Source organism: Drosophila virilis, chromosome 2 (genome assembly GCF_030788295.1).
Source record: "Drosophila virilis strain 15010-1051.87 chromosome 2, Dvir_AGI_RSII-ME, whole genome shotgun sequence".
NCBI lineage: Eukaryota > Metazoa > Arthropoda > Insecta > Diptera > Drosophilidae > Drosophila > Drosophila virilis.
In genome coordinates, this window is record NC_091544.1 from 14,388,527 (window position 1) to 14,401,782 (window position 13,256).

The 13,256-nt window shown below is 41.2% G+C and overlaps 1 protein-coding gene across 2 annotated transcripts in view; it reads left to right on the top strand.

The window, feature by feature from the left end:
• Window positions 1-13,256, top strand: part of LOC6630177 (uncharacterized) — a 59,458-nt gene that overhangs the window by 44,895 nt on the left and 1,307 nt on the right. For both annotated transcript variants that reach the window (XM_070207675.1, XM_070207676.1), the window contains 8 exons: window positions 423-677; window positions 5,882-6,006; window positions 7,256-7,334; window positions 7,935-8,027; window positions 9,364-9,607; window positions 12,020-12,100; window positions 12,441-12,553; window positions 13,092-13,232. In XM_070207675.1, coding sequence (XP_070063776.1) covers window positions 423-677; window positions 5,882-6,006; window positions 7,256-7,334; window positions 7,935-8,027; window positions 9,364-9,607; window positions 12,020-12,100; window positions 12,441-12,553; window positions 13,092-13,232 — 1,131 coding nt within the window. The remainder of the gene's footprint in view (window positions 1-422; window positions 678-5,881; window positions 6,007-7,255; window positions 7,335-7,934; window positions 8,028-9,363; window positions 9,608-12,019; window positions 12,101-12,440; window positions 12,554-13,091; window positions 13,233-13,256) is intronic.

Sequence of the window (13,256 nt, forward strand, 5' to 3'; positions counted from 1 at the left end):
ATGGCCCAGTCTTATTAGAAAATAGCTAGGACTGAGCTAGGACTAATAGATGTGTGGACCATACATATATATGTTTACATTTTATTAATACTTTTCTAGTGTCGTTCACTGTTTACACAATTTAAGCTGGGCCATATAGCAAAAGGCCTCTCAGCCCGTAATCCTGGTCACAGCAGTCAAGTTTAATGTGCGCGTGTGTGTTTGTGTGTAGAGCATAGGCCTACGATTAAATGTAACTTAAACATAGCTCGACCTTGTGAGCAAATCCTTCAACGGGCAACTTGTGCCAGTCGGTTGTGTGCACAGTGCATTGGTTGAGCGCCACAGGTACTTGGAATTTGCAGTAACTGACTAGGCCCATTATAAAAGTGTGCCTGGAATTCAAAATAATTATTGCCTTTTTTAAACGCACTTTCTTACAGCAACTCTTCAGGCTCCAAGGAGGCATCAACTCAGGCTCAACCCTCGGGCAGTCAAAGTGGCGGCACAACTAGTGGCCAGGAGACGGTAGTCGCTGGTTCTACGCTCACCACGCGAAAGGTAACGCCACACGATCGGTATGTGGATCTACAGAAGCTGCTGGTATCTGACGAGTACGTTCATGTCATAGTTGATAATGCGCCAGATGTGACGGTTAACAACCCCACGCTGGCAGAGATGCTGCATCGCCAAGTTGGGTGAGTGATATTGAGTAGTTAAGTGCTATTGTTAATGGCAGACGAGCGGAAGCTGGACGAAAAATTCAATTTCCCTTAAGCGGAAGGCATAATGCTTAGTGTTTTACCTTCTTGCGTACCTTCGTACTTTGGTTTGCATTGCCAGATTACGGTTTCACTTACATCTGCCAGGCACGTGGGCCGACTGCTGTAATTGTGGAGATAGCAGCCACCCAAGCCACCCACCAAGACTACGTACATTTTCAGCCTGCCCGTGTGGCGTACGATTGAAGCAGTTACGGTTCCTTTTGGCTTTGGTAGAATTGAAATGATTTTTATTGAAATTTACGCTCCATTTACGTGACACATTTACGTTTTAGATGCTTGCTCTAACGTTAACGTTTCCGCTTCCGGTTGCCCCTGCTCCATCCTCATAAGTGTTGGCGGATTGTTGATGCTGCGGTTGACGTATCCGCTTATGTTGTTGTTGTTGTTGTAAATGTTGACAACGATTGCATGCGTGCTGCCACTCGCTGATAGGTCTGATGAGATTTTAGCTCTATGTTACAGTACTCGTCTCAACATTGCGTATACGTAATTTTATATGAGCGCAATCAAATAAAATTGCAATAAAGAAATCAATGCGGATTGGGTACCGCAGCTGCCCCTCCTCTCATTTAATGTAGCACTGGATTTTTCTTCACTGCAAATTCATTTGATTTCCTTGCACAGTAATCAGCTTAGGTTTTACCTTCTTCCGTTCCGTTCACGAAAAGTCGTGCAGCTGCTTCGTCGCCGTCGCTGCTTCGAGTCAGTCTAGCAGTCTTTATAAAAATTGAAAACGTGGCGTATGAGTAATTTCATTTGCTCGAATAGCTGGCGCACAAGAAAAGTAGAAAAAATAAAAGTAAATTGAGAAAAACGTAAAGTGGTGAAAACTTGTCAAGCTAAAAGTATGTTATTCTTAGCGCTGGCGTTTTGTTGCGGTCTGTGGGTGTTGGCATTAGCATAAAATTCTTGATTTTCTAATTTATCGCACATCACCGAAACAGAGTCAAATGTTTTTTGCGCTGCACGTAGCTCAAATGCAAATTTCATTAACAAGCAAAATTGCTTACAGTAAACGTGCAAAAAAAAAACAGGAAGGCTCTAGCTATACTTGCTACACTTTTAGATACTCTGTGTATAGCTCAAATATCATCAGACACATCAACGAATACGTATGTATATACTTAAGTGCTTAATATAAGCTGAAAATGCTTTAACTGACATAATTTATTCTCTTCTAAGTTACATACATTTTGTTAGCAAAATCACTTTGTTTTAAATATAGTGCAGAACATAGTCGCAATTTGATCTATGCTCTGGCTCTGCTGTTACAGCTTTCGTCAGTAATATCTCATTAAAATTCCGTTTCGCGGGTTAGCATTGTTAGCTACGACAGTAGACGCGTGCCAAGCTCATGTGGCTTAGGCCGCCTCTTGCCTTGTCTCTTTTTTGTCAGGGCGCGGGCTGTGGCAGCTTTGTCAGCAGTTTTGTGACGGTTTTTTCAAGCATGCAACGACGCTCAGGTGGCTTTGGTAGAAAATGCAGCTTACAGAAAATGCAAATCTGCCTAAATATTTCTATATGATATATGACGAGCATTATGGTAGCTGGGTAGCTAACTAGCATAAGCCGCGCTCTTTATTGGCTAAAACATAATTACATTTTTCACGTTTTGATGATCAAATGTTGCAGCTGCCACTGATTTACCATAAGCCGCAGGGTCTTGCTGCCGCCCTGCCGTTATCCCGTCACGTCTTCTCTTGGAGTGCATTTAATTAGTATGACAAATTTTTAATTAGCCCGCAATTGCGACCACGTTGAGCTGGGACAGTAATCTTATTTCAAACGAATTACAGCCGAATAACAAGAGAAAAAAAAAAAAGGAAAAACTCACTAACCAACTGCAAGTTAAGCAGCTGTTGGCCCGGCCCGCATCTGAATGCGGATGGCATTGCGGTTGCCACAGACGCGTCCTAATAAAAGACTATGCTCAATGTCGGCGAGTGTGTTAAACTAAAGTACGCTGACATTTTGCCAGCTAGCATGGATATTCCTTATTCAGTTGCCGTCGTAGCAGCAGCTGGCTCGCTGTCACTGCTTTTAATGTTCGCGCTCTGCCGCGGCTGAAGTTTATCCTTGTTGCCTGGCAAACGCAACAATATAAGTTTAATTTTCGCTTTGTTTGCGTTGTTTTTGCAACTCAGTTCAAAGTGTCCGCCTGTCGGCCGTCGGCTGTCGCCGCTAGAATCTTGGCCGCGGTTGCGTTGTTGGGCTATTCGCTGGTTGTCTGCTTGCCACAATTTCGCACGCACAAAGTTTTTCACTTTCTAAGCACTCGGCCAAGATCTGGAAGTGGTTGTGCCCTGGTGCAGCTGTAAACGGAATCGGAGATGGCAAAGTTTACCGACATTTTCTTATGCTGAAATAATTATGGGGCGGAGGTAAAGTTACAGCGAACGTCTTGGGACACACCCGCAACATGCCGGCTGATAGCAGTTATTGCAACAAATAAAATAAGTCAAGGGTAAGGACAACTAATTCAACTGAGAGCTAGGCCCTTGGACAGATTTGGCCAACCGCAAGGTTTGATTAAAGTTAAATTTTTTATAAATACAAAAAAAAAACCTTAAATTCTAATATTTTACTTTTCAGTTAAATAGTTTTTTTTTGTGAAGTTGAAAGGGGTAGTCGACAGCTTTATATTTGCGTTTTAGTGAAATTTAACATATTCTTTGTAAGTACTCATATCTAAAATGAATTATAGGAGCAGTTGAACAAAGTTTTATTTTATGTTAATTAAGCTGAAATTGCAGTTGATGAAAATAAACGAGAATATAATCAAAATGAATTTTCCCTTTGTGCATTCTGCTTGGCTTTCCTTTAGTCAACAATAACAAAGATTTTCATCTTGTTGATATTCTTCTTCTTTTAGCTGTCGTAACGAGGTTGATTAGTGAGCTTTGTTTAAAATTTATAAATGAACAAGTTCTTTTGAAAGAAACTAACGAATATATATAGTATTATTTGAAATGTTATGATCGTTATCAATAAAGCTGTTCTCAATACCAATCAGTTACCAGGGAGACCACTAACAACATGTTGACATGTTATGTAAAAATCTTTGCATCTTATTTCTATTATTGCCACCGACTTGTCAACATTTTGTACAGAAAACTTTCGTCTGTATTCGTGTTTGTGTGTGTGTGCGTAGGCCACTTGCCACTTTCAGGTTTTCATATTTCTTGGTTATAGTAACATCTGACTAATATTTGTTGCACATGCAATGCAAAATGCTCTTCCACATGTTGTTGATAGCGTGTAACTGATAACAAGGGGCTTTCATCAAGTAATGCGTACAGAATATGTTGAAGGGATTTACGCAATATCTCTTAAAGCTTCAAACCATTGACAGAATATTTGAACAACCCGCCAACCTCAACATATAGCCAGCTGGGCAGCGTCTTGTGATTAGTCAATGTCTGAACGAGCTGCTTCATCAATTACGCAGCTCTCCAGCTGCCCCATTGCTTTCTGGGGCATTTGACAAATGAAACATGCACGGAAATTGGATTCGTAGTCACCAGTGTAGCCGCAATGCTCTGCACTGGCTCAAATGAACTATAACCCCTGCTGGTGTGCCAAGTGTCGACCACACATAGCAGCTGTGCCTGCGACCTCAACATGAACCCTCGTCAATTTCTTGGCTATTTCATGACAATTGCCATCTGCTGCCAAGGCATAACCAAATCATCTGCTTTTAATTGCAGACAAGCTTACGCTTTAAAAATTTAAAACGGCGCATGCAGCTCGCTCATTTTTCACAGTCTTTGAACTTCTGTTCATACACCTAGCGCACTCATTACTAGGCAGTCCAGGTAGACAGGAAACTGCCCCCCATTTTCATAAAAAGTTAAAATATTGAAAGTCATTTTGCGTCGGTCTTGGCACACAGGGGTTGGCTGTTCAGACAGTTGTTTCCTTCCTGCCACCCAGAGCTGGAGCAAACAGCAGCGCAGGAAGCAGCATTAAAGCGTTGCCTGCGTAAAGTATCACAGACGTCATCTAGCAAATTATGAAAAGGATTTAAGTCAGAGCACCAGCACCAAGTTGACTCTGGGCCAACAGCAGCAAGCCAGCCAGTTAACCAGCTAGACAGACGGCCAGACGCCCAGACAGGCAGGAACAGCAATCATTGTAGTTGACAGTGACGACAACGACAAAAAGGAGAACGATGTAAAGAACGCTGGCCATGGAAGTTACGTGAGTGCAGCCAAGTTGGCTGCTAGCCTCAAAAGAGTTAGACGAACGCTGACTACATTATCTTGATAAATACGGCACACAATGCCGTAGACACTGCCCCTTGCTCATGCTGTGCGTGGTTGGCCCTGTGGGAAGATTCACAGTTTGGCCAGCAGCAACAGCAACATTTCAACAATTCAATTTGTCACTTGCTGTGTTTCTTGGTATTTATTTAGTTTTTCTTCTGGGCTGATAATTTGTTGCGCGTTGTGTCAGTAGTTACGCCAGCAGCCAAAAAGTATGCAACTGTAATTGCAATAAAGCAGATTGAGCGCATTTAAGTTGGAAATTTCAATCGAATTTAATGCTTAGTCAGGTAAACTAAAGCAAACTGCTTAAATAAACTGTTGAAATGCTAACGTTCAAAGACAATAAAAGCCAAACAGGCTGTGTATAAAAGAGAAAAGTTTAAAATACCATTTAGAGTGATCAAGCGGGGGAGAAAGGTGGCACTACTGTTTTTTTTATTTTTTACTGGCCATCGCCTGCTGGCAAAAGCGGGTAACGCACTTCAAGAAAAATTGTCAAAGGCAATGCAAGCATTACATCGAAAAAATGCTGTGTGCTTTGTGTGCGTACGAGTCAATGCAGGCAAAGCGAGAGATTGCATTTGAAAGCCAAATTGGCATGGCAAAAACACAGAGAGCGAAGAGTGCAATATCGAAGATTTCCTGCATCAGCTGCCGGCTGGCGGCTGCTTTGATAAATCATTGTGACAATCATTACAGCAACTTGAAACTCGCATTGCGTCCCAAGGCGTTCTCGTAGCATGCTTATAAGCGCTTCCGCTATGTTTTTTAAGCTGGGTGATTGTCGGTCTTAATGCTCGCGAAACGACAGCTGACTAAAGTTTCTTTTATTTCTTACTTACATTGCAGAGCAAACGCCAGCAATTTGGAACGCTTCCAATTGCGCATTACCAAAAAGGAGCTATACAGCGAGCAGGATACCCTGGTCGATGCAGTGCTACGTGACATGATCAGGCTGCCAATACAGCATGTGGGTAAGTGCTACACATGTACATAAGAGCTGCTCAAACACCAACCTACATTTAAAGCCATAGTAAATCCATAAATACGCGAGTGCTTGCCGTCCCAGCATTCAAGTTGAGCTGCTTTTGTAAACTTATTTGCCCTCTGGTTGGTTGCACATTTAACTTAATTATGCGAAGGAGCGGCACAAAACTTACTTGGATTATAGAGAGCCGCCAAGGTGGCAGGCAAAACTATTTTCATTTGAAAGTTTACTATGGCTCTAATTTATTAATAATAAACTTTGCAGCATGCGCACAAAAAGCACGCAACAACATTAAAATGTAAAATGTACAAGACAAAGTGCAAAACTCATTCAGCGTTCGCAGTGCCAACAGCAACAACAATGACAACGATGCCTCATACGCTTTAAGGAAGTAACTTTTGCATAAATTGACTGAGCTGAGTGTTGCCCACAATAAATCATGTAAACGCCTCGTTAACTGGAATATGCTGAAATTGAAATAACCTTAAGCCAATTAACTGATTGATGCAACATTCTGGGCATGTGTATATTTCATTTGTACCTTTTCACTGCAGTCATCTATTGAATTCTTTTATAAAAGTCCTCGATTATTTCATTTCACTAGTAAAAGAATATCTTCGTTCTCCTTAAGTTTCGTCTGGAGTTTAAAGGAATTTGTAGGACGTCGAGCTGCCCGGCAGTTGAGTGTATCTTGTATTGCACAATGTACGTATGGCTCTAGCTTAGCATTTTAATGGTGTTTGTGCAGCACAGGATTAGGTTTTCCTGTACTTATGGCCTCTGTCTTCTGCACACAAGAGACTTCTGCCTTTAAATAAATATGTGTACGGCCAGCAAAAATATGGTTTTGATGTGTCTATTATTGTGTTGCTCAGTCCGACGGACAAAAGCAAGGCAATTTTGTTTCACTGTGACCATTTTGCGTAAAAGTAATATTTTTGTTGGCTTTATGCATTTTAATTGCAATTTAGCCAAGTGTAATTTGGGCATGCACTTTCGCTTAATGCAATTTCAAAGATTGCCATATCAGCAAAAGCCGCTGCTGTTGTTGTTGCTTCTATTCGCCTTCTTCTTCATCTTGTGGCCCATAACATGTGTGCAACGTTGTGCAAATTGTGTGCTGAGCTGCAACCTTTTAAGCCACAAACTGTTCTTTCAATCAAACTCAAGAATGCGTTCTTCTGCTTTACCGAAATAATTTAATTGTTTTCTCTCTGCTCTTACACTTTCCACAGTCCAAAAAGAGGGCGGAACACAGCTGAAGCTAATTATTGAGTATCCCAATGACATCAAGGCTCTAATGAAGCCCATGCGGTAAGTGCGAGAACACACATGATTTTTAAGCGTAAGTTAAAAAGAGCGAAAATATTGTTAAAATTCACATCGATTGCAATTGCTACTTGTCAGCACTTCCGACCTGAGTAAATATAATTTACCAACCCTGACATCGCTGTGGCCAGCAAATGGGCGCTGCAGTGAATTCAATGTACTGAAATGCGCTTAAAATGGATTGTAACTTGACTCGAACATTTATACGCGATTTTTAATGAGATTTCAACGCGGTCTTTGGCCAGTTTGCACGGGCCAAGCCACGGCAACCGCCGCAGTTGCCAAAGTAAAGTGTAAAGTGTCCTTTTAATGTTCTTCATTTGCAATTTAAATGAAACGTTTTTTGAATTACGCTGCGGTGTCGCAGTGTAAGTAATTAAGAAGCCATATAGCAATCAGTTAACCGCGCCAACAAACCGCCCATCTCCGTCCATCCATCCTTCCAGCCGTCCGTTTCTATAGTAAAAGAAGCCGTTTCTCGCGCTATATGCAAATGCACTTTAATGAATATGGTGCCCACACTTTAAATTTAATTAATTATTATACAAACTTTTGTGCCTTTTCCATCTGTTTTTTTTTTTCCAGGTTTCCGAGGGACCAGCAAACGTTGCCCAATCATTTCTACTTCACAGACTATGAGCGCCACAATGCCGAGATTGCTGCCTTCCATTTGGACAGGTGAGTTTTCGGCTTCTTCCCAGCCACGTTCACAAATATCATTGAAAGCGCAGTGAATTGTGCAAAAAAATGCAGTTGCAATTTATGCAATAAAAATCATCGAATCGCTCGCATTTTTGCATGCGAAATTACCGTATATTTATTTTAGATTTTATTTTTAATTGCATTTATCACATTGAACGAAAATATTTATGCAAATTGAAATAATAAATTAAATAGTCTCTGGCAGTAGAATGCAATAATTAAATGTAAGTCTCTGTATAGATATGCGCGCGAATAAATGCTCTATCAGTAGACAGCAGTTATTATAATTTAATTGAAAATAACCGAATATTGTGATTTTCCACAAGCAAGGCATGTTTCACCGACCAGGTTTTATTATTATTTTATAACATAACCAGCAATTTCGGCTGTCTCCTTTAATCAACATTTGTTATATGCCCAAAACCCTTTACAATTAAGGATATAAAACCAAAATCCGCTTACACCATGTCTGCTGCCTTGCGATTAGAAGTTCAAATTTAACACCCAAGAGCTGTTGGCAAACCCATTTTTGTTTATTATTTATGATGACTGGGCACATATCCTAACAGTGATGCGATATATGCAAATAAATGATCTTAAATAAGAAAGAAATGTATGAAACGAGTGTGCCTATTTTAAAAGCCAATTAAAGCGCACTCTTGATTTGGATTGAAAATGTTAGCATAGCTAATAGTTTGATGCCCTCATAATCAGAGTCATGCAGCATCGCTTTAGATTTAAATAGACAACAGAGCTTTTAAAATTGTTGTGGCAGCCACACGCACCCATAATCAAATCTCCGTTCGAAGGGCTCCCAGGGTACAAACTTGTTGGCCAGACAATAATGGAATGCTGCCAGAATTATGGCATTTCACTGGTAACTACGGGGGCATTCCCCAGACACTGAACATTTTTCGTGTACCCAAACAGTTCATCTACTTGGTCGGCCCCTCTGCCGGTCAAACATAAGCGGCGTGTCTGACAGATACTTGTAAATAGATTTTCCGCACTCACTTTAGAGTCCACAGTTTAGTGAAGAGTTCGCACAATTTGGTATTACGGTGCGGTTAGGGTGGGTTAAAGATAAACGGAAACTCTAAATAGTTCAAGCCTTGAAGACAAAATTTTATTTGAAAAAAAAAATGTATTGTAAGCTCTTATATATACAATGTACAATGTAGAGTATTTCAAAGTCTACTAACGATGTGCATATCATTCGTTTTCTTTGCACACGCACTCCAGCAAATATGTTTATTTACCACTTATTTTTCTCACAGCGCTCATGGCATAAATTTTTTTTTGTGTGTTTCAGAGTTCTGGGCTTTCGTCGCGCAATGCCTGTCGCTGGTCGCACGCTGAACATAACGACCGAAATTTATCAACTGGCCGACGAGAATTTATTGAAGACATTCTTTGTTTCGCCATCGTTGAATTTATGCTTCCATGGCAAGTGCTCGTACTATTGCGACACTTCGCATGCCATTTGTGGCAATCCGGACATGCTGGAGGGCTCCTTTGCCGCATTTCTGCCGAGCTTTGAGACCTCCAATCGCAAGGTAGGTCAGCAACAAACAACTCTCGGAACTCAACAGCACACACACTCATACACGCATTCGGGTCTCATGTTGGTCAACCCATAAGGGACGCATGTAGTAGGCTCTTTAGTAGGCCCGACTAAGTGGCTTTTGATTAATGCATAACAACTCCTAACGCAATGCTAGATTAGACTTTATATTCTCTGATCGCTAGAATCTTCCGCTTACATTACTAATTTCGTACGCTTGGACAAACTAAATATAAAATCACATTATTTACTAAGCATGTGCTTACATGCGAGTCCAGGTATACGTGCAACAGGTAAGCTTCTTGCCTGCTTTACGTAATATAAACTTTGTAAACCCTGCTCTGACCCTGGTATTCCGATGGTGACCAGTTCATTTAGTTCGCTTGGTATGTTGGCAGCACCGGACAAGGATAAGGAGGAAATTTAACTGGCTACTTACTTGGAAGGCACTTCATTGCTTTATTGTTGGTCCTAAAAACTCGCATTTAATTTGCATAATTTTTTCTATTTCGTATCCATTATTTGCCTCAGCACTCGGCCTGGTCAGTCAGCAATTCCGTCCATTCATTCGTTTTGCCGCCTGACGCTTCAATTACTTAAAAACAAAAATATTTGTATCAGTTCTTCAGCGGCTCGTAAAGCATAAAATTAAATATAAATGCAGCGTCTCGGGTAGACGTTAATAAATTCTAGAGTACACTCCATCAAAAGGGTACAGCGGCAACGGGTTTTAAATGCAAATCAGTGCAAATTTAAAGCAAAACCTAAACCCAGCTCCCCCAGCAATGTTTTGCATCAGCTGCGTGGTTAGAAGAGCTTTTATCCCTTTGACCGTGTCCCCCAGCATTTTGCAGACAGATTTGCCGCAGTTGAAACATTTATATACATATTTCTTTTTTTGCACTTGTGCCTCAAAGGAATTATTCTATTAATTTTTTCTACTTGTTTTCGGCTTGCCTTCCAGCAGTTAACAAGTAGAAAATGGTTAAGAGTATACCAGAGATTAAGCGTAAGCAACGCTGTAAATTATGCACAGGAGATCATTTTACTTGAGAAAACAGCATAGGGATTTTCCCATTGTTTTTGTTGCAGCAACCTTTTGGCTTTTATTCACTTTAACTGTTCTTTGAAGTCGCCTCGAGGCAACCGTCTAAAGAAAATAACAAACAATTTCGCAACAGTGAAGAATTTTAATTATATTGCAAATTTGATTTGCACCCTCGTTAATTGCTGTGTAGAAACAAAGAGAAGCTGACGATGGCAAAATGGTATTCCTGCTTATCTAAGCTGTGAATGGCTTAAAATATGGCTAAACTTTATACAAAATAAATGCACTTTATTTCGATTTTATTTTAATAATTGAATATCACATCTCACTCGCCATATTTTATAAGCTTAACATCTTACTAATAATTTTGGCTTGATAATTTAGTTTAATTTATTTAAATTGCTTGTCATAAACGTTCATCCATGCGAATTTTCAAGCATTTCGCTAACGCATTTAACATGCAGCAAACTAAATAAAACTCTGAAAATGCTTGCCTCATTCTCGTCTTGCCACATTTTTGGTGTTGTTTTTTTTTTTTTTTTTTTTTGGTCGCCCCAACGCTTTTTCTGCATGCCCTTGTCTTTTTTTGGGAATTTAATTTCGCTTGATTTATGCACTTTATGCGGAGGCGGAGGGATCTGCTTTATATGCAAACAATCCTTTCCCCGTCGTCGCATTGTTGCCGTTAACTTACCTTACTTTTACGTGTTGGCTTTGTGTTTGCTTTTTGCTGCTGCATCTACTTTGGCGCGCTTCCTGGTTTTTTATTTGCTTTTACGCCTCCTGCTACATTTTGTGGCCCATGTGGGCTTCCGGTCATTACGCAGACATGCCACGCCCACGCAACGGCGAACGCACAGCGATTTTATTATTATGATTTTTATCTGAACCTTTCTTTTTAATTTTTCTACATATTTTTGGTCACTGCATTGTTGTTGTTACCGCCCCTCCCACGAACATAAAATGCTTCGCTACACCAAAACGCGCTCCTTGCCATTGCCAAATGCATAGGGACGGAAGGTAAGTTGCGGTCGTTGAGGTCCGGCATAAAAGCCGTCGCGAAGCCAAGCAAAATGCTGGATAGCGTTTTATTACGTTTCTTAGTAGCCCGGCAAATAATTTAATTTCGCTTATAGTGCAGAAGCGTCCCAAGAAAATCAAGCAGAAACGAAATAAAAAATAAAAGTACAAAAATACAAAAATAATATTGTCATATTGCGGGGATGATAAATAAATGTTTTAGCTGATGCCCACCCGACGCACACTCGTGGCATATTAATGCTGCTCAGTAGCTTTAGATTCTTACACTGTGCAGCTCAAATTGATATTGATTTTATATTTCGCCTTCTTCTACAGCTCTGGCGGCATCCTTGGCGACGTTCCTATCACAAGCGAAAGAAGGCTCAATGGGAGACAGATGCCAATTATTGTGCTCTGGTAAGTAAATCGTTCGCCAGTTGGTTACTAACTAAGAGGGCGAAGGGCGGATGGTGGATGGCGGTCGCCTTTTGCTTACCCCAATTTTGTGTGCCATTTTCATTTCCACTTCCGGTTGCGCCCGCTACGCTTTGTCTACAGCTCTTCTTGCTGCGGTTATTTTATTTAATTTGCATTTAAGCTTGAGTGGAATGCAAATGTTTTCATTTGTTACTTTTGCTCCAGCTTTTGTACTGGCAATCATTCCTGACTTAATTAAGTCTTCGCCAGCCTGCATCAATTCCCTTGCATAGTTTTTTTTCCGACTGTTGTTTCATTTAGCATCTCATTTTTGTCACAGGTACGCGATATACCGCCCTACGATGAGGGCCGACGTTTGCTTGACCTCATGGACATGGCTGTATTTGATTTTCTCACTGGCAACATGGATCGTCACCATTATGAGACCTTTAAGTGAGTATGGGCGGAGGGCTCCTCGGCTTCACAAGTGGGAACTAGGCGTATGACCTAATGCGATTGGCTTATTTCCGCATAAATGCCGTTGTTGGCTTCTTGCCTACAATGCGGCTACGCGTTACGTATACGCTTTATATCCGCTTCACTGCTGCTGGTTCTATATTTGGTAAGGGTGCTGCACAGCATTCTCAACGACAGGAGCAAATGCCTCGGAAAGTTATTTGCATGCATGCTGCAAAAAGCAGCAAAATCTGTCGGCTGCTCAAGACAGCAGCCGGCAACCGCATCGTATCAGCATGCATTCCGAAGCTGACAGGTGCCCTGGCTGCCACGGTGTTTGTTATGCAGGGGAGCGTTGTTTGAGCTAATGGCATTGGCATTGTCAGTGGCCGGTTACACCTGATTGCGTTACGTCAGGGCTAAGGCTGATCCCTGGCGGTTGTCTCTAATCACATTTGAAGGAAAATAATGATTATGCAATGCTAAAGACGGGACGTATGCGCAATTTGACAACAATACTTTTGCTACATTACAGAATCTATGGCAACGAGACCTTCCCCCTGCACTTGGACCATGGACGCGGCTTTGGGCGTCCGTTTCACGATGAGCTCTCAATACTGGCGCCAGTTTTGCAGTGCTGCCTGATACGAAAGACGACGCTCACAAAGCTGCTAGAGTGAGTAACCGCAAAGATTTATCC